Source organism: Trichoplusia ni, chromosome 14 (genome assembly GCF_003590095.1).
Source record: "Trichoplusia ni isolate ovarian cell line Hi5 chromosome 14, tn1, whole genome shotgun sequence".
Taxonomy (NCBI): Eukaryota; Metazoa; Arthropoda; class Insecta; order Lepidoptera; family Noctuidae; genus Trichoplusia; species Trichoplusia ni.
Window position 1 is genome coordinate 3,467,227 of NC_039491.1, and position 26,318 is coordinate 3,493,544.

The following is a 26,318-nucleotide window of genomic DNA, read 5'->3' on the forward strand; positions in this document are numbered from 1 at the left end:
ATGTTAAGGTTTATTATTTATTTCTGAGTATTTTCCATATTATGCTATTTTCAAATTTTCACAGCTTATGTGTTGAATTAAAACTGATAAATACATAAAATCGTGTGTCATTTAACTCTGTACCACGATAAGCATTACCATGTTGATGTTGTAATAATAAAGTACTAATCTCCAGAACCGCGGCATCTACATGTTCCGGCTGGACGAGCGTCGCGTGGTAGACGCCACGCTGTCGGGCGGGCTGGCGCGCTACATCAACCACTCGTGCCAGCCCAACTGCGTGGCCGAGACCGTCGAGGTCGACCGCCATCTGCGCATTATCATATTTGCTAAACGACGCATCGCTCGCGGTGAAGAGGTACAACGCGTAAATTAATCTTATGTTACATATTTGGTATTTTTACTTACTATTTGTAATCGTTTCTTAACAGTATTTCATCTGTTTTCAACCTTCTTTTCTCCATTACCTTTTGGATAATCGAATTATTGATGTTATACCTAGTTAGAAGCTGATGTTAATGCAAGGCAAAGCTAGGTAAATACATTCCAAAAAGTCATTTATACTTTCGTTTTATAGTTGGCGTATGACTACAAGTTCGACATAGAGGATGATGCCCATAAAATAATGTGTATGTGTGGCGCGCTGAACTGTCGGAAATGGATGAATTAAATCGTCAGATATCGCCTCATACGATGGAAGCCTGGATGACGTGGATCACGTTGTTGGACGATAAAGAAAAAATATTATAGTGTGACGTGAGTAACGTCAGCACTCTCAACTACGTGTTTATTGATATCTATACTTAATAACTTCATCATTTATTTATAGATATCAATAAACACTATTTTGAAGTTAGCTTAGGAAAGGCTATGATACCTAGTTTTATGTACCAAAGTGATTGTTCTATATTTAAGTAATCAAATCATGCTAGAGTTATTTAAATGTTTTCACAGCCAGCTGACATGTGATTATCTAAAAATGAGACAATATCGACAGAGTTTTACTGATAATCTTCAGGTTTATATCCTATATTTAGCTCCCGCGAAAATCAATCATTTTTTTGTAAATAGTATTAAATCAATATAGAAGTTGTTATTGAATTTAAATGTTTTAGACGTGAACGTTTTACGATAGTAGTATGTAGGGTAATATTATACTTTTATTAATTTTACGTATTTTATGAATGTTTTGCGTCGCTGTTTTAAAAGACTTATTCTGTAACATAAATATTCTAGGACCCTCACATCTTAAGTTATTACAGTCAATCAATATTTTCGTATACAAAGAGTATACTTAAAAATCTCAGCAATGACTAAAACATAGGTTAAGTTACCAAATAGACGAGTCTGCATTTAGTATGCATAGAGCACAATTTATTAAGCTATTTTAATATCCGTTTTATTAGAAATTACGATACGTGTTCTAAGGAAGACAGGTGTATTGTAATTTGTAATGGAGCGACCCTAGACGCCACGATGTGCCTGACCCGTTGTTGTTTATCATCGTAGGTTAGATCTACATAATACCACATCGCGCCTTCTGACGGTGGACAGACTTGACTGTACACTTGTTTGTATGTATGTATGTATGAGTGTTGACGTACTTTTATTCACACCATTTTAAAATAATTTGTTTTTATAGAAGAATAATAATAATTAGGATACATAAAATATTTGATATATATTTTTAATGGAACCGTGACATGTTGTGATAAAATTATTTTTATGAATATTTACTCAGAGTCGTATGACATACTGTTCCACAGTCTCAAATGAATGGTGTGAATAAAACAACGTGCATATAAAGTAGTTAGTGTAATTATTTATATGATAAGTAAAATAGTCCCAATGTGATATTACCTCACATAATTTTGCGTAAACTTCATAACGTAGTGGCCATTGTAATCTAATCGGTTAGCGTGTTGGAGTATTGCTACGCGTTGTACGGCATTGACAAAATGCAAGAAAGCTTGTAAGATCTGGTTATAGAGATATATTATATAAATGTATGTATGTATGTATGTAGCACAAGGAATTATAGGATCGCAGGTTGCCGTCTACCAATGTTATGAATTCTTGCAATGTAATTTTAAGTGTTAAATGTGCAATATCATATCTTGAGTACAGATTGTAAATATGTGACTGTAGCGCAGAGATGAACATTTTTAGTATTTAATCATGGATTAGGCATTATTTGTAATTTAATCAGTTATACACCTTTCACAATTGAAAATTTCCATCGATTTTATTTAAAGCATTCCCATACATTTTGCATTAAACACAAATTATTATTTTCATGAGAGAACATATTAAAAGTTGTAAAATTATGGACTTAGTAATATACTATACATTAGTATTTTTATTGCATTATTTTCCTATAATTAAATTTTTAATTAGTATACAACTGATTTTTATTCATTTAATAAAAAAAACCTACCTCCTTTCTGAAAAATATTCAACATTCAGGATTGCAACACTAAGAAATGGTGTTCCAACGATGTTGTCGGTTCAAACCTAGGTAAGTCTCAGTGCAGCCGAGTTCATTATTTCTGTGGATTCCTTTTATTTTGGCTGTTATTTACAATACCTATTTATGCCACTGCAGAGCACTGTCTTAACATATATGATAGCGTCTGTTCGCCATAGATCCGTTTCTCGCATGGAACAAAACACTTGATCCACATATACAATCACAAGTAAATATTTTACTCGCTGCTATGCGCATTTGGTCCGAGAGGGTGATATAAGTTAGGAATTTTTGGTTTATAGTTAGTTAAATCATGATTATATAATAAGTCCTTTGGCCTTCCCCATTAACCCGAGTTAATGATGTTAGCGCCTTCAAACTAACTCTACCTTTATTATATTTGTTTATGTAATTTTGAATGATTATTATGAATGTGAAACATCTACTAGACACGAGAGGTAATGTGTTTGTTAGCGGTTGGCAAAGCTATGGTAGATCCTTACTAATATAAAAGCAAAAGTGTCTTTGTCGTTGAAGGCTTCAAATATATATATACTGAACCATTTGAAATGGAATTTGGTGGACGGATATTTCAGAGCCGTAGGAAGGACACCGGGTACTTTATAAAGTAGGTATAAAAATAAAATTGAAAAATTGTACCAATAATTTACAAACGAATTTGGTATGAACGAAAAATAGTTTGTAATTTTTATATTGCCAGGCGTCCCATGACGTTTAACACTTTTTTCCTGTTTCAAGTGTCATAAGTTGAATTTCCAGTGAAGTTTTGTGTGGCATATTAACAAGGTCCATTAGGGTAGGCTTGCAGCCTTACCGAGAGGGAATTTAGTGGGAAAGCAACAAGGTCAAATAAAACATCAAGTTATTTCATATAAATTTTATTACAAACTTTTTTTTTACTTAAACTGCAAATAATATACCAAAGAACATTGTCTAAGTAAAGCTGGAGGGCCAGCACACGTTGATCGCAACAAAGTAATGATTGGAAACGGCCTGTCTATCGAGGCGATCACCGACGCACTTGAACAAGCGTGTTTCGTACTTTACGTGAATTGACTAAAAACACATCCGAAAACCATCAAAACAATATATTTTTAATTGTGATGGTTACTAAAAATATGATCTGAACAAAACATTTGTTGATAATGATCAAATTGATTGTGCTTGAAAACAAACTGAAGCTATTCAATACTGTTTTAGGGTATGTTTTGCGGCACCGTCAATTCAATTAGTATTTAATGGAAGATAATTGTATACTATCACCTTATCTGAGTAAGTATTAAAATTCATTGTAAGACTACTCTACCACTAATGTAGACTAGCCGTTTCTTTACAATGTCTCTTAAACATTCCGAAAATCCCAATGATTGAAATAATTTACAAAAAATATTTATAACACATTCGTCATATTAAACACATACAACACAATGAGCTTTACTTGATAAATACATAATAATCGAGTCATAATTATCACTCAAGTTGGAATGAGAATAAAAAATAAATATTTAAATTAAATTTGTATTTCACGACACTCTGACTCGAAGTTGAGACGGAGAATATATCTGTAACACTATATAAGTAATCGTAGGACGTAAGAGGCAATAAAGCTGTGAAGAGAACATCGCGACTGTAAAATAATTGTAGATATTTGGCAATAAACTGATACATAATACCAAAAATACCATGCTTCGCACCGTTACCTTATTTAAAGACGCAAATTTATACGGTTTCACAAACCTAAAGAAGTTCAAACAAACCCATTGTTATCATTTAGACTTACGAAAAAATTACTTTTGTAGTTTCAGTATTTTACAGCCAAACAAAAATCACTGAACATTATAGCTAGCAGCTATTCGTAGCCGAGATATTTAAGAACCGCATTACATAATACATCGCTAACTAGTAATGCTCGGCGGGCCACCGACTCGCCAATTACTTACATTTTGTACTTTATAACAAGTATTGGAAGTAACTAAGTACTCGAGTTCTACACCGAAGCGGCGGTTACGTTAACCTCGCCGCGCATTCGAGAGGACTGCTCCTCTTTGTAATCCTTGCTGCCGAATTAGTTACTTAACCTAGAAAAACGGGCAGAATAATTATTTAATTAATATATGCGACCCTAATTATTAAAAGGAATCGTAAGTATCGATTCTCGATACTGAGACATTACAAATATTGATATAAAGCATTACTAGTGAGCGATTGTTAGGCTGCTTTCATACGGGCGCATTTCGGGCATATATACATCTAAGAACGTAGCCACTCGTTGCATATTAATGTATTAAAGTAATTCAAAATATAATCGTCATTATTGTAAAGTAGTATACTAGGTCCTATTTTGTATGAAATTAAAAACTTTACATATTTCTTACGAATGACCAAAATATTTACATAATAATTGTCAGTCCATTTCTGAAACAGTTTGTTTTATGAGCTAATCGAACATTGTAACATGAATGCAGTTGGGCAGCTACGTTTTGACATTTATATGGGAAGCATACGCGAGTATAAGCGAGCCGAGTGGCGGCGGCGTGCGAGTCGCCGCGCTGTTCAGTCGATGTACTGCGCCAGCCAGCGGAAACCCTCGCCGTAGCCCTGGCGCTTCAGTACGGAGCACATGAACAGCTCCAGGGGCCGCCCGGGCAACTCTGATCTGGATACTTTGCCCTGGAATTATTAGAAAAAATAAAAGGAAGGTAAGGACATTACATTTTATTTATACAAAAAAAATACAATGATTTGATGAAATTATTTAAATTAGCGTCACTAAGAAAAATCTGCATGCTTTTATTTCAATAGGTACAATCACAGTAACGAATGAAATACAAACAAAAGACTATAAGTTCAAGATAAACAAATAAATTTTACAAAATAATTATTCTAGGAGTCTTATTATGAAATCATACAGTGGGCTTTACCAATGAATCAAGTTTATAAGTATAGGACAACCTCAACAAGTTTCCATACAAACATTGATAAGTACATATTGAAATTGTAATTAAAACCAGACTGGCGTAATTACACATAATATGCACTGTTGTAAACAGGTACCTATTAGTTGCCAGGAATTTTAGTTCGGCCGTTGCATAAGTGAAGTGTTTATTATCTAATGACATTATTTGATAAACAATAAGTACATTTAATTAAATAACAATTAATATTATATTTATCTAGTCAATTTATTAATGAAATATTGCTGAAAAACATCAACTCTCTAAACATTAAGCAAACAGAATATTATCGCTTGTCTAGGTCACATTGATGCCACTTTTTATCATTGCATCAATATTATGACAGACATTGGGGAAAGTTTGCGTGTTACGCAAGAAGTGATCGTTAAGGTACATGACTAACTGTTGATAGACAGCAAACACGTTTATATTAACGATGCGATAAAGACTAAGTCCGAACCACGCGGTGCACTGACACATAGAAGCATATCTTATGTTGAGACTTATAAAGATATGGATCATATAATTTATCACTACTATTTATTAAGACGACTTATGCTAAACTTATTGCTGGCATTAGAATTAAAAGTGTGTCGATTTAGAAACGTATAAAATAGAACATCATGTAAGTTACAAAAGTCTAGATTAGTTAGGGAATAGTGATAGTATTACCTTTCCAGTGGTCTGTTGGTAAAGGTTGAAGAACTGGCGGAGTTCATCCTCGCTAGCCGCGCCAGGTTTGTCGATCTTGTTGCCGAGGATGAGCACGGGGCAGTTGCTGAGGGTCTCGTCGGTCAGCAGTGAGTCCAGCTCGGCCTTGGACTCGGGCAGGCGCGGGCGGTCGCACGCGTCCACCAGGAACACGATCGCGTCCACCGCCGGGAAGTAGTCGCGCCACACGCGCCGAGCTTGCTGATGCCCGCCCAAGTCGAACGTTGTGAAACGCATACTGCCTATTGACAGCTCTTCCGACGCTGAGGATATTATTGCTTTTTATTACACAAATATTGAAAAGGCCGATGGTTTTTAATGTGCCTCAAATGGCTCATAATTTGTTTGATGGTACCTAAAACCTAAAAACCACGCGAACGAAGCCGAGGGCAAATTTAGTAGGATTCTATTTTTACCATTGCATAAGTAGATATGAGATGTACTAATACAGATGTATGCTTCCGTGTTTGATGTAGCACACCTAGTAATCATTCATGGCCAGACACAAGCAATGTTTATTTAAGACGTAGGTCGTAGGTATTGTGTGACCTATTTTTTTATTATACTCGGTTCATATTGACCCGTTTCTTTCTGATTGACTTATAAGTGAATAAATTATGTGACAACAATATTTCCTGATAACAGAATGATACTACTATCAAGTGGGTTATTGTATGAGGATACAATTTACGCGAATATTAATGTTATGGTGGGTACACTGGCTACTAAGACTTTAAGTAGAAATTAATTATTGCGTGCATTACTTAAGTTGTAAAGTTATCTTGTTACGTAATTTATTTCGCAACGAGTATGTAGAAGACTAAATCGAATATAATAAAATAATGTAAATTTATACAAAACAGGAAACTGAATCTGTAAGATATATTGTAAAGGTCAACATTGTAGCACTTACAACTAGTTCAATATTTATGTAACCACACACTTTCCAGTTATTTAATTATAGTGCTAATACATAAATTTTATACAAGAAATATTTTTATAAAGTTTACATTAAAACAAAAGTTTACTTGTTTTAGTAGTTCTTATTTTTAAGTTTATTGTGAACATAAACAGATTTTAGATCGATTTGCGACGCTGTTATTAGTATTAAGATAGTATTTAGTTCATTTTGAATAAAACATAGAAACCACGAAAAATCAGTACGAAATCTGAACATCTCAACTCAGGCTACTATAAAATAACTGGTACCAAAATTTCATCATTAAATCCATTGAGTCATTGACAAGGTCACTAAATTATTGTTACATCTTCATTCAATGTCACTTTCACATTTTAGTAGTAGGATAAAATAAGGTATTGCAGGCCTGACCCCAAATTAGTGTAATGGGGATATAGGTCCTAGAGCCTGGTAGCCAACATTTATTTGTAGTAGGTATTTGTAGGAGACATTTCAAAATTTGATTTTACAAACTTGAGCATGTATATCTATCCCCATACTTTTTAATTCAATCCAATCAGTCAAGGTTACCCTACAGACTTTTTGGGTCATTGCTTTTTTACATTTTAATAGATAAATAATACAGTAATTTGTACTCACTAGGGTGCAATGTGGGTACATGCTGCGCAAGTCTGTCATCCTTCAGCATGTGCAGGAGTGTGGTCTTCCCCGCATTGTCCAGTCCCAGGAACAGTAGCTTGCCTGACTTCTTCCACAAACCTGAACATTACATATTTACATCATAAACTGTGAATCATGAACAAATAAATAGTCTGATTACTTTATTTGTTGACATTCTTTTTATACCAGATCTGTATTACTTCACTTATAATTTTGGAAGTTGAACAAAGATATAAAAGGATGTCCAGTATTTGTTTTATCTGCCATGTTACTAACTGATATACTAAAAAGGTTACATTTCATAAATAATCAGCATCCTCATTGAGAATGAATGATGTTGCATTATTACACAATTTTATGATTATATGGAATTTTACCTTTGAGACAAGTGTGGTATAATAATTTATGATTGACAACATTTTACTTTACATTACAAGTGCCTAATAAAATGTTAGTTTTTGTAGCATTTGCTGTAAAAAAACATTGTTTCATATATTGATGATGACTTGTAAGTCTGTTATGTTTGTATCTTTAGCAGGTCAAACTCCAGAAGCAATCTGATATCAAAATCAATTATACAAAATAATTATTCAGAATGATAGTTCATATTTTCAAGGAAAAGTAAAAATTAATAAAATTATCAATCTCACACATTTTTTCCAAGAACTTTAATAATGTCTTAAAATAGAGATGTGTGTAGTATTAGGCTATTGTATTGTCAAACTTAATAACTATGACCTTCACTTTTATTAACTTAGCTACTTATTTAAGTAAAGACTCAAGTGTTACCCTATTCTTCATCAGTCTATATTCAGCAGTCACAATTGGAAATTCATTACTAGTATTAGTTTCATGCAACAGTTTTATTCAAGCGGCATAAAAACACAACATAGAAACTGAACTCTTAACTATAAACTCATTTGTTTACTCACAAGAATGAATGTTGATTAGATTGTTTTTTTTAAGTGAGCTCTAGTTAAAATTAATATTTTTAGGCAATTAAAAATGCTGTGTTATCTTTATGGTTTTCCTAAATTTAGAGACTACAATAGACATCTAATTAGAATTCACTTACCAAGAAATCCAAGGACGCCAGTGAACCAATCCAAGATAAACATTTTGAATCTGGAACGTAGGAAATTATATTATTTCAAGATATCTTCACCTTCATCACAAAGAACATAGGGGATATGTAATGACTTGCAGATCTTATTGTTAGCAATTACGTCGCAATTACTGGCAGTAGAATAGGTTCAACCACTGCCACCACACGACGCACATGCCTTCAAACTTGTTGAGACATCGAAAACGTACTATGAATACAATATTGAATTGAGTAACATGAATGACAGAACGTCACTCGAGTACTTGAAACTTCCAACTCGAATTTAGCTAATATGCAAATGAAATACTCACTTATTAAAATTGAACTAGTTTAACTAAAGCTAAAAGGAAGTTTATCACAATATTTCACACTTATTTGCAATATGTTACGTCGCTAAAACCGACGATTTTTCTCAGCAACGAATATGCGATGGAAATATGAATCTGTTGGCAATGACGTACGCTATTTCCGGATGTTGTCACATTGCTTTAAGGATGCGTTCTAAAAAGCAAGGGAAGTCGATGTTTAGTCGATTTACCACCTTAACTTTATACTTTGTTGTAAAAGTAAAATTTGCAAAGAATAATCAAATCATACAAATCAAAAAGTTCGTTATTTTTATATCAAATTGTCAGTTAGCACTTTGAGAAGTTTGTAATTCATTCCTTGAGATATATTTTTCTTTTTATTTATTGTTTTGTCAGGTGCTAATTCTAATTCTTCTTGGATTTTGGTATGATTTGTTATCATGGATTAATTACGATTGTTAAGGGTTGTATTTTTTTTTGTGTTGTTGTGATTAATTGTGACATTTTAAAATCTGGATGCTAGCAACACCGCCTTCAAATACTCTTTCTAGTTTTTGACAGCTTTTTAAGCTAAAGGTATCTTCAAGTTTTATTTAAAAAATGTTACAAATGTTACGCTACAAAGAGAAATAATCCCTATTGCATTTAGTAAAACCCATAGTCAATTAGTTCTTAACTTTCTGTGATAAACAGTGTGTGGATTACTTAGATATTTAAGGTTACAAAAGTTTGGTTCTGAAGTGTTGTTATTTTCAGGCTAAGCCATGGCACCGAGGAAAAACAAAGTAGCAAAAGAGGAGGTCCAAGTGACTCTGGGACCTCAGCACTTGGTAGGCGAGACAGTATTCGGTGTCGCTCACATATTTGCGTCTTTCAATGACACATTCGTGCACGTTACCGACTTGTCTGGTCGGGAAACCATTGCCCGTGTTACCGGTGGAATGAAGGTGAAGGCTGATCGTGACGAGGCTTCTCCCTACGCCGCTATGTTGGCCGCACAGGTTTGTCTTCGTTCCTAAGAACGTGCTGTTTTGTTACCCAAATTCTAAGAGCATTTTGAGGTTACCCGTCAGTTAGGTCCTGATCTATGATTCTTGTGATTTCGGCTAATTTAAAATATGGTAATTTTCTTAATTTATAATTGTAATTTATAATATAAATACAGAATTTGAACTACCCAACTATTATTGTTTAGGTATATGTTTGGAATGTAAACAAGTAACTTGAGCAACCATTTGTATGGTTTTTCAGGATGTTGCTGAGAAGTGCAAGACTCTTGGCATCACAGCCCTACACATCAAACTGCGTGCCACTGGTGGCAACAAGACAAAGACCCCCGGACCTGGTGCCCAGTCTGCTCTCCGTGCCCTTGCTCGTTCTAGCATGAAGATTGGCCGTATTGAGGATGTTACACCTGTACCCTCTGACTCTACTCGCAGGAAGGGAGGCCGAAGAGGACGCAGGCTGTAATCTGTTAGTTTAAGCGTACTGTGGACTTTAAATAAAGGAGTTTACGGTATTCCTTGTTTTAATTTTTACTGCAACCTATCATCCATATACCAGCACAGTTTAGACTATGTAATAACTTATATTGGCTTGTAGCATTGTGCTCTGAATCAATGTTGTGTATAGTAATTGAAATGAAAATGAAAGCAGTAACAACCTAATCTAGCTTTACATTCTCTAAAGTTAATCTGAAATCAGTTTGAGTTTCCTTTATTTTTTCACCTGTAACTATATTTTGAGCCTCTGGCTAACCCACAACTGCACAAGTTGCTTGACCACAGGTTTAGCAACATATATTATGGTCAGTCCATTGATAGGTGACAATCTATTTAAAAAATGAGTTCCTTTGTTTTTCTGAAGGCCCGTTAAGTTGTGGGTACTAGCTGTTACTATATCTTTGACAGTTACAGGTACTGCAAAGATAGAATTCTTGACAACCAGTCTTAGGGTTAATGATTTCCATTTTTTTTTTAATATGAGTTTCAAAATTTAATACGAAAAATTACAGGAGGAATAAAAGGAGATGTAAGATCAAAATGTTATATAGTATATTCCAGTTGAAGTTTGGAATGGCTGTCTCTATTGTTATAAAGAAATACTATTAGTCTGAATTTAACTTGCTTATTTTCTCTAATGAGAAAGAAATTCAAAGTTCATACTACAAACATAGCAAAGTAATAATTTAGCTGGGTATGTAATCAAATTGAAGTATATTATGTATGTATAATAGTAAAACAATGGGGTCTTATTGCCTAGTTTCAGAACACACTCATGAGAGGTGACCCCCTAAATTAGTGAACTGATTAAATTTATCTTGACCTGTTATCATTCAGAGTTGATTTTAAAATATCACAGACATTATCAATACATCCTGTTCATACAGACATCATAAGAAAACAGCTTTATGTATTAAAGTAAATATTTTAGTATGGTTTAACAGATTCGGTATATCGAGGTAACTATTGTTTAATTTTGTGAGTTGTGTGGGTATTTATCTATGCTAATATTATAAAGAGGAAGATTTGTTAGTTTGTTTGACACGAATAGGCTTCGAAACTACTGGACCTTTCACTGTTGAGAAGCTACATTATCCCCGCTGAACATAGGCTATAATTTATTATGAAAAATATTAGGGTTCCGTAAGAAAATTGCGATAATGTAACCAAAGGTGTAAAATCGGCAAACTATTTCATACTATTGAGAATAGAACAAAATGAGGTCAGTGGGTCATCTTAGGGGCGGAGTATGATGTACTACGGGTTTGCTTACCACGCGGACGAAGTCGCGGGCAACTCCAGTAGGAAATAAAAACGAAATAAAACTAATGATTGTGAGAACATTGTATGTTATTTAACCATATATTAATATTTCAGATAAATAAATAGTTACTGTTTGAAAATATACACACTATGCATTTCTACAATAAACACTTTATTATACACAGTACTAGAATTTTGAAAAATGTAATTATTATGTATATATTTGTATGAATCTGTATATAAAATTCCTAGAACATATATTTATATAAAATTATTGCACTAAGTTGGTGTATTGGGTCCACAAGCTGGAGGCCGGGACCACTGCTTATACTATTTTGTGAAGAAAATGTTAATGTTAGTAATACATACTTTATTCTAATCCCCTTTATAAATCAAGTAGCTGAATTATATCACAAACACTTTGTTTCTGTTACTATTTCTGTTTCCATTTTTTATGTAATTTTTAAAGCTAATGTGAACCGCGTACCTACAACCAAGCCATGGATACAGAAATATTTGTGATTGAAACAACATGAGCACTCTGACAAATCAGCTCCGGCTGATTTTCATAAATGAGATCAATAGTACATTATACAATATTAGCACATTTTGAAAACTTCGCTCCATGAGCACACAACTCAACAAAGGTTGGGATGAAATTGCCATGAACAATAATTATTTTGTCTTTATAAAACCTTATAGTAAAAATCTATATAATTCTTGTTAGGTAAATAAAATTTTAATCCATTAAAATTAGGACCATAAAACATCAAATTTTAAACGATAAAATTCTCATATAAAAACATTATGCTAAAACACAAAAAATTAGTTCTTTCAGTCAACATAATCACGGGTTACGAAAAGAATACAGGCAACAAAAATATTTAGTTACAACACTAGCTATAAGCCTATAGCTCACATTTGTTATATCTCATGCCATTAAAAAATACTTCTAAGAATAAACTAAGATAAAACATTAGTGTAACAACAACTGTCTAAACTCCTACAGGTGGCAAGTGGTCGCAGTCATATTAATTCTAAACGTTAATACGAAACAAACATACACTACACTAGATCAGAAGGAAGGAAAGATCACGCACAAATTTTTAATGGCATAAGTTACCAACAGGCGTCGAAAGAGGTCGCACCCGCACGCATATTGCCAACATTCGAGAGTAATATGAATATTTTGCGGCTGGCAGTGTTTCCGTCGCCGAACGATCCCGGCCACTTGCCACCAAACGATGTGGAGTTTCTTTTTCAGAATATCTACCAGCGTTTGCATTCGGCGGCAAGTGACCGGTGCTAATTATCTACTACGTAACCATTCTAAGTCCGTGTGATCGCACGTAGAAGGGCTACCGCGCGTAGACTATTCGCAGGCGGGCCGGGGGCTGGCGCGGGCGCGCAGCTTGCGCTACATGGCTGTCTTGAGGCGGATCTTCTTGAGATGTGGCGGCGCGGGCGCGGCGAAGGAGCGCCGCTTGGCGCCGCCCGGCAGCAGCGCGTCCGCGTGCGCGCCGCCCGCCGCGCCCAGCGCCGTGCCGCCCGCCACGTCCTCCCAGTTGCCGCCCAGCATGTCGTCCGACGAGGACGACGCCATGGCGCGGCAGCGGTTGTTGCTGCTGCGCGTGGACGAGCCGCGGACGGAGCGCGAGAAGCTGCGCTTGCTGAGCTTGCTGGACACCAGCGACGTGCGCGGGCTCTCCGTGTCGTCCGCCGACCGCCGGCTCACTTTCGCCTTGACCACACCTCCGACCTGGGTCTTGCTCGAGTTCGGCTTCCGGATTGCCAGGATGTTCCTACGTTTCGTGGATAATGTTTTTGGTTTAGGCTCGTTCTCACTTAAGTATCTGGTCCGAGAAGTCGTTTTAACAGGTTCATTCTTTTTGCTAAACTTGGTCACGGTCATGTTCATGATGTCGTGTCCGGAGCGTGGCGCCAGTACGGGCGGGCTTCGTTTCCGCTCGGTATCAGTCTTGGCACCCATGTAAGTGTTCTCCTTGCGCTCCTCCGTCACCTTGCCCTTGGAGCGCGCATACAGCGGCACTCGGGTTGGGGATGTCGTTTTAGGTCGAAGTCGCGACATCGTCAGCTGAAAAAGATACGAATACTACAAATGTCACAAATTGATGTGCGTACCGTTATTTAATGCGACTACATTTTGCTTCTATTTATTAACTTTAGTATTGAACATTCTAGTGTATGTTAAATGATCAGGTCGAGAAAACATCACTCCCACAAAGATATTCTTACCACAACATGTTTAATAGGCCTTGTGTTTTATTTAGAAGTTTACAACTGAAAATCAAAGACGTTGTGTTACCAACACAGAAAAGTGGCTTATCTATACAAAGTAAAAAAAATCGAATAGTATAAGCACAGCTGCAGAAGCACACAAGGTAGATAATTTCCTGCAATTCATATAGCAATAAATAATCTGTTATTGTTTACCTGCGGGCGCATGGTGCGCGTGTGAGCCCGCAGCCACTCGCGCACGGCGGACAGGTTGCGGTGCTCGGAGCACGGGATGCGGGAGTTGGGGTGCTGCCCCGTCAGGTCCAGGATCGACGCGCCCAGGGAACGACCCACCTGATAATATTCACTGCTATATCAAACATGTAGTACCATCGTTATTAGCTTGTTGAGACATTATATTGCTTTGAATAATATAAAAGGGGTTTAAATCGCTTTGGTAGCATATTTTCCTGCTTTTAGATATTGCCTTCATTATGCTCTAATGACATAATGAGTTACTTGAGTTTGGTAGTCAAAGATCCAAATTTCTTTCGTAACAATACACTCGAGAGTGACAAAACAGTACGATACTGCACGACATCGAAAGATCGTTAAAAAAGGTCATAAAGTTGTGATAAACTTTATTAACGAACGACAGTCACGATATATACCCATCATCATTTTTAAGGAACTTGATGGTTGCGTGCAACGTCCACGATAACTTTACCGATTATACAGAAACGGAATCCTTTATCGAGAAAGTTATCATTGTTAAGGACTGAATATTTTATAAATAAAATATGTCTTTCATAATTTTCAAAATTCATCATAATTTTATGGTCCGTTCGGCACCGGTTCCAACAATTTCTTACCTGTGTTCTATACATAGACTTACACGTTTTGTGCAATCCAAATAACCATCTTAGAGTAACTATATTTACAAACAAAATAACTATATAATATATAAGCCTAAAAACAATATTTAATTTAAAGTAAACAGCCCAGCGCGCATTTAAACTAGAATTTAGAAAATAAAAATCGTGAATTTTCTTTACTCTGTAAGCAGCAGGTGACTTTTAACATCAGAATAAAATCTGGAGATTTTTGAAGAGATATCTTACAAAGCATGTATGTACTAAGGAGCAATTTTCAAACTACATGAACTACAAGCGAATCTATATAAGGCAATTAATATATTACAGTTCTGCAATAATAATGTCGCAATATACAAGTACATGTGTATTAGCGTATACAAGGTCACAGACAAACCTTCATTGGGTCTATCTCTTCGAAAAACTCCAGATTCTTTGCGCGACACTGTCTTACCTGAAACGTGTTTACTTTCTAAGTTTGTACCGACTTTACGATGATACCATAATATACAGATACATTAAAAGCCAGTCGACACTGAGAGCGAGCGTGGTCAGACAATTATTAATTTAGAAGAGAATAAGAGTCGAAATAATGTTAGTAATTAGTAGCGTGTTACAGACAAACAAGCACGTTGATACGTACGAGACGTTCGTGCGCGCTCGGATGCAGTCGTGTGCGGTCGCTGCGCAGTGTCGGCGCGGTAACAACGAGTACTAGCAGACGTGCGGCGAACAAACCTGGAAGGGGTTTACCTCTTCGAAGATGTGCGGCGTGTACTTAGGAGGGAGGGGGGCGGGCGGCGCGGGCAGGGCGGCCGGGCCCTCGCGCAGTGTGGGCGGCAGCACGTTCACCAGGCGGCCCGTGTTGTAGTTGCACTCCAGCGTGTACGAGCGGACCAGCCCCGTCGCCTTGAACACCGCCACGCGCCCCGAGCCCTCGCGCGACATGCCGTCGCGGCGATCCCTGACACAACACAACCATTATAATATTGATTCATTTTCAACATCATACATGCTTACGTCTATGTATTAATGTCTGTCTTTCTATTTGCCTTAAGAACCACTATGGCGGAACTGTAGTATACACTAACTTGAGGTACATATTCCTCTCGGTGAAGTTACAGGATGAGAAGTGGAAGTGCAGGTTGTTGAGCGACATGATGCGCGGCAGAAGCATGCACTCCACGCAGCTCTCCAGATCGTCGAAGTGGTTGCCGTACATGAAGATACCTGATCATAAGAAAAGAAAACCTTATTAAACATACAATTTACAAGTTCAAGATACAAGTTATTTAGCATGATGCATGTGAAACCACAACATTGAATGGAGTTTTTATATCTTTAATTCTCTAAGATTGCTATAGGTAAAAATCATGTAAGAATATTGACACTATGGCAATAAATATTTTTTCCAGACGTACCTTTCTTGGAAGCGTGTCCGTGTAGATCTATGTACAGGTAAAGTCCGGACTCGACCTCCTTGATGGGCGTGCACTTGACCTGCGCGGTGGAGTTGGTCGGCGGGGGCAGGACAGCCTTCTTCCTGGTCTGACGCGTCGTCGGTGACTTTGGCTTCTCGTCTTTCGGAGATGGCTGTTTGTTTTAAATGGGAATGAGTATGATTTTTGGTGATTTTCTATAACTCTCGAGATAAGACTGGCAGTTTGTTTCAAGAAACGATATAATGACTATAAAGATTTGTTAGTTTCGTACGCTAACCTATCAACACAATTCAGATCTATTTTCCTTTATTTATACACCGTGATTTTTAGTCGTCTTACAAAAGCAGCCCAGTTCATGTATCCAATGACGAGAACACGTTCATGATAAAAAAATTGGTATTTACGAGATTTGAAAAAAAAAATGCAATTATTATTCAATATTATGATGCAATTCGTAGTTTTTTAGAAACACAGCTCTGTTGCGAGCGCGGTCCGAGCCTTGTAACAATGGTGAGGGGCGCGGGCGGCGGCGTTTTTTTTAATTTTTAAGAGTATATTTCAGATTTCTCTTGTTTAATTTTCTTCGTACTTATTATCTTACTTGATGATTAAAAAAAAAAATCGCGCCTAGGGGTATTTTACGTCGGATACATGAACTGGGCTGCTTTTGTAAGACGACTAAAAAATCATCGTATATAGTGTAAGTTTAGGTTGAATAAATAAATCAATATTTTTTTTTGTTTTGCTAAAGTATTTAGACATTTGCTTCAATAGAACATTTCAAATATAAACTAGTTTATATTTGTAACTCGCTGATGCCCGCTTGCTACAAATCGAAAATAATCCCAAGGGAATATGAAATCGGGATACAAACTATCCTATTTAATTCTGGTTATAACTAGCTGTGTACCAAGTTACGTCAAAGAGAAACAAACATCCATACATACAAACTCTCCCGTTTATAATATTAGCAGGATAGTTTGATGTACACTCTCTGCTAGTCTAGACTCACAGATACGACCAGTACATCGCCAGTGCTGCCGGCGAACAGTTCCTGCGAGTCGGGCTCGCAGCGCAGGTCCACGCTGTCGCCCGCCGACACCGCCACGCTCTGCGTCGACACCACGTCACACACCTTCTGTGCCAGGAACAACATTACAAATATATGTTCGTCCAATATGAGTAGGCTGATGCCGAGACCGCAACGTCACGAAAATAGCAGGAAAATAGTAAAGGACTCTAATCGTTTTTCTAATTCTGTTTCTACGAGATTTTTCGCACGACATGGCCAGTTGTTCTACCACTGAGACCACGCCTTTACTGTGGCTTACAATGTAATAATCGTGAAGAGCCCAACAACTACTTTTGTACAACATATTTCACTATAGGCTGGTTATATTATAAATATCGTAGCTAAGCACGGGAAACAAAATCATATCCAGAGAAATACAAAACCTAAAATGAAATGTTATAAAGCAACCACTTACTATCTCCACATTGGATTCTGTTAGAAGATATCGTTTGAAGCAGTTGGTGCAAAAGTAGACGTTCTCATCTTTGTTGAAAGGTGCGTCGTTATCTTGTGACTGCAAACAAAATAATATTGTATAACATGATCCACGGAAAATGAGGCTGAAAACCAGCGCTGAGACGGGTCGCGTTCATCCCAGTACATCATGAGCTGCGCAGCCTGCGTATTGCTACTATTTTTGTACTACCTCTATTAAATTTCCAAAAGTTTGTGATAATGTAATTTTATTAGCAATAAATGTATTTTTATATACTTTATTGGCAACAACTATAAGATAGATAAAGTCAACAACTTTAAATAGGATTAGACCGTATACTGCGACCTTCACCTGTAGTCATTGTGGAAGAAAGACGGCGCGTTAGTGTCTATAACTTCTTCATTGTAACAAATCTTTAAAACTCATAGTACTACATTGAAAATTGTGCTTTATGTGTATTGACATAAGTACCTTCTTGGCTTGTTCATCAAGCTTTCTCATTTGATGTTCTCTGTACTCGTCAATGGTGTGGTAAGTGAGGTGATCTGGACGGTTCTGGATAGGGAAAGGAAAAGGAATGGGTGAAGGGGATTTTGATATTCGGGGATATCACAATTCAGTTGCACTGCTATAGTGTTGTCAAACATAAGTTTAATTTTTGAACTAAGTGGCTTCTAATATAATCTAAATAAAAGTAAAGAAATATTCCCGGCCTTAAAATGTGTTCAGGTGTGCAACTTAATAAATTATGGGCAGGCTAACAAAAAACTTTAGGCATAACTGCTTTAGCAAGCTGCAGTATTGTAGTAACAGTAATCTTCTTAAACTTACCATAGTGAGATTGTATCCAGGCACCATGCTGGTGATCCCAGGCATGGTGTCTTCAAGTTTGGAAACAGCCGACCTGCACTCTTGGCACCACCCCATCTTAACATTGGTTACACGAGATTCTTTCGGGCCTATTGAACTGTCACTGTAACAAACGGTTGCATTTTAAAAAGGTATAAAAAGATTTTACCAAAATAATGATTGAAGTAGAAAACGCTGTTTTTAAGGTTGGTAATATGCTAAATTAGCTGGAGTAAAATTAACTGCGTTTAAAATACTTTTTAACCTATTTAAATTCAGTGAGTCGTGGAAAATAGAAAATATGTTTAAAAAAAATGTCCGTACCTAAGCAATCGATTAAGACGTATAAACCAAATTGCTACTGGACACTACACCCTATTGTACGCCTTCTCAAGAAAACTATTGGTATAAGCAAAAATGTTTACCCAGCTACAGAAGAAGCTGATTCCATGAGCAGGCTGATACTGTTCTTGAGGGTATCTCGAAGAGGGCGCAGCGGGTTGCTGCCTTGGAAGTTGAGCTCCTCACTCGTGCTCAGGTGCACGTTAGACCCGAGACACGCCCTCAACATGTTGTCGTTCAGTAACGACGGCTTGTCTTCGGCGTTCGTTTCATGACTCGTCTGAGATGGTTGCTCTTGAAGTTTCATGTCGTATACCTACAAGCAATGCGATGATTTTTCTTTTAATTAAGGTGGGTACCGGTTTGAGTTCTATTTTCTAAAGCATTTTCTAGGTATAATCCGGTTAGTCAGTACAAAAGTGAACCGCGTTGCAGTTGACAGTCATTCTATGATTCTTGCTGTTTTCTTAGGATTCATAAAGTCACAATTTTTATGCTAAACACACCTAAAATTTCAGTACAATAAAAACCAACTGGAAAACTTTTAAGTGCGGGAATGGCATTCTTTATTGACGTGACTTGTCAGCTCAATTAATTCGAGCGATAAAGCGTTAGCGTTCGGAGAAATGCAACTTGCCTAACAGGTCAAGGTTTGTTTTGGAATTTAGATTGTGGGGGAGAGGGGTTCAGTGGTTTGGTAGCTGAAGTACCTTACAGGCCTTTCAAGGCTATTTATGCGACATTAAAAAGTTATCCTCAAAAGGTGATATGTTGTTGACATTTCATCAACATTACATGTACAAGTGCGTAATCATGATTTTAATTAGATCAAGTATCAAGTACGAGTTGAGAGATAAACAGTGCTTTATTTAATCTGTTTTGTATCGCTCCGCTGGTACATAAAGCCTACTCGATAAGCTTTATGCGGATTACATGCAGTTTTACGGATGACTTCGTGCATTATTAATACTAGATATCAGATAGAAAAATTGTATACCTAATACATACACTATTCTTAGCAGCGTATTTAGGTACCATGTTACTGAGTATTCCATGAAACTTCATAAGTTTTTTTTTAAGCACTTCAACAATCTATGCAAGAGTAAAATTACGCTCAGGTGTATTTCTTACGATGCAGATTTAGATTTACGAAATGTTTTCTCCCGACTTTCACTCATACTTCAGGAAAATCCATGATAAAAGTTGCCGTCGCTAATATATTTTATCTGTCTCCGAATAATAAACCGTGTCAAAAAAAGAATTTAGAAGTACGTCCATAAACAGCGTAGGTATTTTTATATTTCCAGATAAAATAGAATATTGAAATAAATTCTGAGAATTTATTGTCACCGTAATTATTTGTTACATCCGATGAACACGCAAGCTAAATATTTATTATATTTCTGCATATCAGACGATATCTATTCTTTGTCGGTGGTCTTTGATAATGCTTATTTTTTCATATTTACAAAGTTAACAATTATTTCAATTAATATTTTGCAATAGTTTTGTAGCTGCCTTGGGCGGTCCATGTTTGTTCTTTTATAGAGTTGGGGTGGATGGCCCCTGGTAGAAAAACACCATTACATTTTAGTCTAAAGTTCTCAACAAGGCCTCTACATGTTGGACCTGTGTCCCCGGGCACGCTTTAAAAAGGACCGGGTCTCTTTCCATGAAGTTATCCCGTGGCAGAAAAGAGATTTCAATTAATATGCAACATTGCTTATCATCATCAATAAATCAAGCGTAATAGATATCTATTAAAACATTATATCCAACGGTATTTTTCGTCTAACCACGAATAAACCATTTAATGACTATAAAAGTATCGTAATTAAATAGCTATTACTACGCTACTGCGAAAACCACAAACGTCATATTTTTCAAGAATTCTATTTCCTTTTCCAAACCAGTTAAAAGATACGCTTAGGCTACCTGTACAGATCATTAAAAATAAAAAGTTTATCATATGGTGCCCACGAACCTGTTCAGCAAGATGCGCGGCCTCACCGCTGAGCATCTTGATATCCTTCTTGGAGCTGTCCGAGAGCGTCGACGGAGGCTTTATAGTTGTGGAAGATTTGTTGCTGGTCATCGTTTTAGCTGACTTCTCCCTTTTGAAGTAGTCCCCGCCTTTGTAGGTAGATGTGTTGCTGCTACCTTTCTTCTTCTTCGTGTCTAGGACCTAAGTTATGGAAGTTTTCGTCAGTAAGAAATTAGGTTACTTTATATTTACATTAAAGCGAGACATTTTTGATTAACTGACCTCGGCACTCTCACTAATGTTCTGGATGCTGCGTGATGTAAAACTTTTGCTGTCATCAAACAGATCTTCTTTTTCACAGCCGTAGTGATAGTACCTATAGACAGAAAAAATGAGGTTTTCACACTCGAAAATACTTTTACTACGTATTAGTTTTGCCGAAAATTTTAAGAGACGATTTGATCTGAGTATGCATACCTGATTAGTGCTCTAGAGGCATACACAGTAGGATGTAAATTGAGTGAGGGGTTCAAATAAACTCTGTTCAGGTTGACACCCCTCGTGTCGGTCCGGTAATGGCCGCGGGCCACGCCGTCTGGGTTTAAGAACGGGATCATTTTGAACACGTAAAGTTTTCTCAGCTGAACTGCGATTGGATCGTTCCGCGTCAGTAGAAGGTTTAAGAAGCCGTTGAACACGAAGCTGGATGGTGTCTCCCCTGGATGTACTCGCGCTGATATGAAGATTACCTACGAGAAAAATGGGGGATGTGAACTAATTCAAAGCATATTTTTTTTTTATATTTTACGATTTTTTGGGATGTATAGTACATAGGGTTTCTACAAGCATTTTTTAACATGAAGTAATAAACTATTGAATTAGTTAGCTAAGAAGCTTTGTTATCTCTAGACAATCGCAGTCATTAGTCAATATGGCGTGCTGTATACCTTTAACAATAAATTTCATAGTCAATTTATTATAATTGGCTGTGCTTATGGAATAATTTATAAAATATAATATGTTAATAAGAAGAAATAAGATATATAAATTCATAATAAGAAATATAATATAACAGTTTTTGTGTCCAATCGCATTTTTATTTGGTCTTGAAGTTAACTTACTTTTTTATTCTGAAATTTAAATGGTCGTTCTTGACTATCAGGGAAAAGATTTTTGAGTCGTTCTTCCCTTTCATTTAATATGCCGTGGTGAGACGTTATTGTTAACAGATCAACTCTTCTTCCTGTTGGAAAAATAATATAAAGACTTACTTTAAAATATCTACTACTTAATATTGCAGTCGCAAACTTATGCGACACTAAAGTATTTAGATACTTTTCAGCTGGCCTGATAATCTGGCATCAAGTATTGGAAAAACCCATTGTTTGGATTCGTTTGATTTGTCTACTAAAGTACTTGACAGCTAGCTGATTTAAATCGAATATCTAAAACTGCTAAACTAGTTTAATTTATTTAGAGACACTGCAGAAGCAAATACAGTAAATAACGAAATCTTTTCAAAAAGTAATATGGTGTAGAAACCAATAGTTTACCTTCTAGAGAGTAAACAAGACATTCTCTGTAGTAGTATATATCATCCGGGGACTGTGGCGGCGGTAACGGCAGCATCTTCAGGTCGATGGAGTTGAGAGCTATCTGCAGCTCGGCAAAGGAGAACGGGTACGTGAACGCGAAGAATGTGGTCGCCTTCAGGTTCTCTGATGTGCGGTATTTGAAGCTCAACGTGAAGGTATTGTCGTCCGTCTGCACATGGAAGATGGTTATTAAATTACTTATAAATAGTATCTAGATAACTACTACGGCACATAATATGGGTTCATTGTTATATTTAGAGTTAATTTCAGAACAGTTTTTTTACATTGTAAATTTTAGTCTTAAATAATAACTATTCTTTTTCAATTATAAATATATTACCGCTCGGAAAAGGTTACATGCTCGGCGATCTGGACATAAAATAATTTAATACATAACCACTAGCCAACAGGAGCAAAGCACACATTTCTTATTTCTTAGGCAATATTAAATGAGGTTATAGGATCTTGAAAAGGGAAAATCAATGGCGTAATATGCAAACATTGGTAACTTCGTGTATGATTAATTATAGATGGTGGAGCGATGCATCTTATAATGGGAAAACTTACCGAATGTACAGGACGATCTCTGATCCTCTCCCACTGAGGTTTCCCAGGCAGGGTCCGCGTTACCGGTGCCATGCCTTGATTGTACATCTTGCCTTGCTTGTTAAGGTTTATGAGATTCAACCGTACCTGTTAACATTTCACGTATTTAATTGCAACTTATTCAATTTAAATTTATTTAATTTAAGCACATAATATATGCCTTGGCAATAAGTCTATTGATGAAGGTACATTATTTGTGTACTAGAACTATACAAAAAATGACAATGATGGCAAATGCTGAGAGGTAAAAATTTGCCACTGTCAAGTGTAATCAGGTGCTCTCTAATATCATAACACCTGATTCCTATCCCAACAATATTCTAACAAGATTAATTAACAAACGAAGTACAGAAGTAGTCATTGAAATAATAATAAAAATAAATCAGCCTATAAACATTCTGCTGCTAGTCATATACCATTTCCAATAAACAGAAGGAATGATCTCATCACTAGATAGCGGGTTAGCAATTCCAGATTACAATATTAGCAATTACCATTTAATAGAATTGAAAGTATACAACAAGACTTATATATATAACAAGACTCTCATTGGACCTTCCTTGCATTCATATTGAACTTGCTTGCATTTGGATTGCACTTCACAGGCCACAATTAAAGATAACTTTTATTTAAAAAAAATGTGTTTACCAAAACACCCGGTTCGCTGGCTTGCACCCCAAAATAGAACCAGGTACGGTTGCCATTTTCAAACTCTGTGCCCGCACAGTCAGGGCGTGTCCACAGGTTGAATTCATAGTCTGGTGTTTCCGTTTGGTTTGTCTTCGGGTTCACGCTCGGAGCTAAGACACAAATAAAAATTATTAAATGAGCCTTTACTTGACCACACTAATACTACAAAGGTGAAAACTCAGTATGAAGTTAGCTGATTAATTTATAAACCACATTGGAACTTCTTGTCTGTTGTAGTGGGCTCTACAAGGTGATGATACAGTTTAATTGATGCCTTCAGTATATTGTTTTATATAAGACCACTTGGATGAATGAATACAGTCAGAATTTAGTATGTTTAGATAAACTGTTCCCTTTTAATAAGTTGTCATTTGTCACATGAAAGAAATTAACACAATAGTAGGATGTTGAGATAGCAAAATATAAACTTTAACAGAGTTGTTATTTGGCTTGTTTAATAAAAGAGTTACATTAAAGTGTCCCAAGTGAATTATTATATTTTTGTTCCAAAAACATGTGAAAGAGAAAGTAAACAGCTTGATGTTTACAAATGTATGCAATTAAATGGTTTTGTTTGCATCCACATTCAGTTTGTTGATTTTCAAATGCCCTTGTTTTGAAACATATTCAAAACATTTGCTGGTTATTTTGGGAACACTAAATACTGGCTTTACTGTGAATTAATTAACTAATGCACTCTTATCTTTGCTTTGCTGTCAATACAAGAACTGTGTCAACCAGTATTGGCCATGTCACTACATTCTGATGAACACAGGATACTTTAAAACACTCCCAAATCTATTTTGGACACTCATTTATAGCAATAAGACCATGAAAAGGCCGTAACATTGGCAACAGCTCTAATTATTATTTGCAGATCGTTGGACTTTGCAATTTCGCGTAAAATAATTAAATACAAACTTACCTATAAGCTCTGTTGGCACCCGTTCGACATGTCCGAGATTTCCAGAATCAAAATTATGAATAAAATAAAATCCACCGCACTCTATAATATTGTTTTGATCCATAACTAAAATTGTTATATTGGACTACATTATCCAAAAAAATCACAAAGTCGCCAAAGTTGTCAGCCGCAGGGTACACATTTACTTTATCAATTTGTCCATTGAAACATTAGATCGAATCTTCATGTTTGGTAATTTCAAAATGACACTCAAAAAACGGAGGCTGCACTGTTTTTCTAAACAAAATTATGTAATTTTGTTGACATCGATTGACGGATAACAGCTGATTTGTTTTATTGGTGATCTTTTAATTTTGTCATGTGTTTAAAACCAGTTGGAAATAAATAATTTTTAGTTTATAAATATGCAAATTTTTTATGGTAGGTTTTAATTATTTACTCAATTGCTATATTTGCTATCACTTGATATTTGGAAAGACACATGCCATAATGAAATTTGATTCAAGATGGCCGACATTTGCTCAAGTCTCTGTCTCGCGTACAAAGAGAACTGAAAATGCCAGTGTGAAAAAAAATATTTATTGAATAAATTCAGCAAAAAGGTTTTTACGGCGTTATAAAATATATTTATGGAAATCTTTAACTATTTAGGTGGAGGTTCGTGTAAAAAGTAATCAAAAGCCTTCGTTTCGTGGCCATTATATTCTTTTTCATTATCTTATCGTGTTTAGGTTATTGATTAAATTAAATTTACACAGCTTCGTTACGGATACTTTTTATACAAAACGCTTATTTTCTGTATGTACACCTGGAATCTGCAGCGCACGGCGATTGGATTAGTTGAAATTGAAATTTATATCATGGCAGCACTTTTACGACCCTTTAATGACTTTGGGCGTTTCCGGTCCAGGTACTATTTACTTAAACGTCTTCGGTTCAGTACATTATATTGCAATACCTTATATTCTCTCATTTTTCATTGGCTATTTTTATTTTTTTTACGATACATTATTACGTAGGTGCTCTTTAGATACACGTCATCTTTCATTCATTCAAGTTTTTTTACTATGGGTCCCAACGGTTCATTGACCCTATTTCATGCCGTGAGCTTATAGGTTCGGCGCTTGGTTAGTGCAAAGCGAATTTTAAAAAGGTTTTTCAGTTTTCAATAGGCTCTTTTTTTTAACAAAAACAAAACAAACAAAGGCGTCGATTTCTAGTCAGTTGCTTTATTTTTAAAATTATTTTAGTCTTGTTTTATTTCTTTGACGACCTCCGAAGTCGAGTGGCGTACGCACCGGTTACAAGGTGTCGCTAGCGCTGAGGTCCCGGGTTCGATCCTCGGTTGGGTCAATGT

The 26,318-nt window shown here is 36.2% G+C and overlaps 4 protein-coding genes across 10 annotated transcripts in view; 2 read left to right on the top strand and 2 right to left on the bottom strand.

Moving 5' to 3' along the window:
• LOC113500809 (histone-lysine N-methyltransferase 2C-like) overlaps nucleotides 1–2,399 on the top strand; it is a 31,694-nt gene extending 29,295 nt beyond the window's left edge. Inside the window, exons 51-52 of the mRNA XM_026881707.1 lie at nucleotides 176–358; nucleotides 578–2,399. Coding sequence (XP_026737508.1) covers nucleotides 176–358; nucleotides 578–670 — 276 coding nt within the window. The 3' untranslated portion in view covers nucleotides 671–2,399. The remainder of the gene's footprint in view (nucleotides 1–175; nucleotides 359–577) is intronic.
• Nucleotides 2,400–3,350: 951 nt separating this feature from the next.
• Nucleotides 3,351–9,305, bottom strand: LOC113500780 (GTP-binding protein SAR1b). Its single transcript, XM_026881679.1, has 5 exons — nucleotides 9,149–9,305; nucleotides 8,808–8,857; nucleotides 7,712–7,831; nucleotides 6,115–6,416; nucleotides 3,351–5,158 (listed from the first exon to the last, which is right to left on the bottom strand). The coding sequence occupies exons 2-5, from the start codon at nucleotides 8,848–8,850 to the stop codon at nucleotides 5,042–5,044; spliced, it is 582 nt and encodes a 193-aa protein (XP_026737480.1). The 5' UTR covers nucleotides 8,851–8,857; nucleotides 9,149–9,305; the 3' UTR covers nucleotides 3,351–5,041.
• Nucleotides 9,306–9,621: 316 nt separating this feature from the next.
• LOC113500782 (40S ribosomal protein S14) lies at nucleotides 9,622–10,664 on the top strand. The gene is made up of 3 exons (XM_026881680.1): nucleotides 9,622–9,721; nucleotides 9,902–10,146; nucleotides 10,397–10,664. Exons 2-3 carry the CDS (start codon nucleotides 9,910–9,912, stop codon nucleotides 10,613–10,615), a joined length of 456 nt encoding a protein of 151 aa, XP_026737481.1. The 5' UTR covers nucleotides 9,622–9,721; nucleotides 9,902–9,909; the 3' UTR covers nucleotides 10,616–10,664.
• A 1,315-nt stretch (nucleotides 10,665–11,979) lies between these two features.
• Nucleotides 11,980–25,492, bottom strand: LOC113500779 (cytosolic carboxypeptidase-like protein 5). 7 transcript variants are annotated; one of them, XM_026881673.1, is made up of 19 exons: nucleotides 24,962–25,492; nucleotides 23,995–24,146; nucleotides 23,308–23,433; nucleotides 22,699–22,909; nucleotides 22,267–22,388; nucleotides 21,623–21,894; nucleotides 21,428–21,521; nucleotides 21,146–21,346; nucleotides 19,245–19,477; nucleotides 18,802–18,943; nucleotides 18,442–18,525; nucleotides 17,950–18,048; nucleotides 17,475–17,597; nucleotides 16,442–16,613; nucleotides 16,112–16,250; nucleotides 15,759–15,984; nucleotides 15,418–15,474; nucleotides 14,365–14,502; nucleotides 11,980–14,005 (listed from the first exon to the last, which is right to left on the bottom strand). In XM_026881673.1, the coding sequence occupies exons 1-19, from the start codon at nucleotides 25,062–25,064 to the stop codon at nucleotides 13,328–13,330; spliced, it is 3,372 nt and encodes a 1,123-aa protein (XP_026737474.1). In that variant the 5' UTR covers nucleotides 25,065–25,492; the 3' UTR covers nucleotides 11,980–13,327. The 7 variants fall into 7 exon arrangements, with proteins under 7 accessions (XP_026737474.1, XP_026737476.1, XP_026737475.1 ...); XM_026881675.1 differs by having other exon boundaries at nucleotides 17,490–17,600; XM_026881674.1 differs by having other exon boundaries at nucleotides 15,774–15,984; nucleotides 17,475–17,600.
• Between the last annotated feature and the right edge of the window lie 826 nt (nucleotides 25,493–26,318).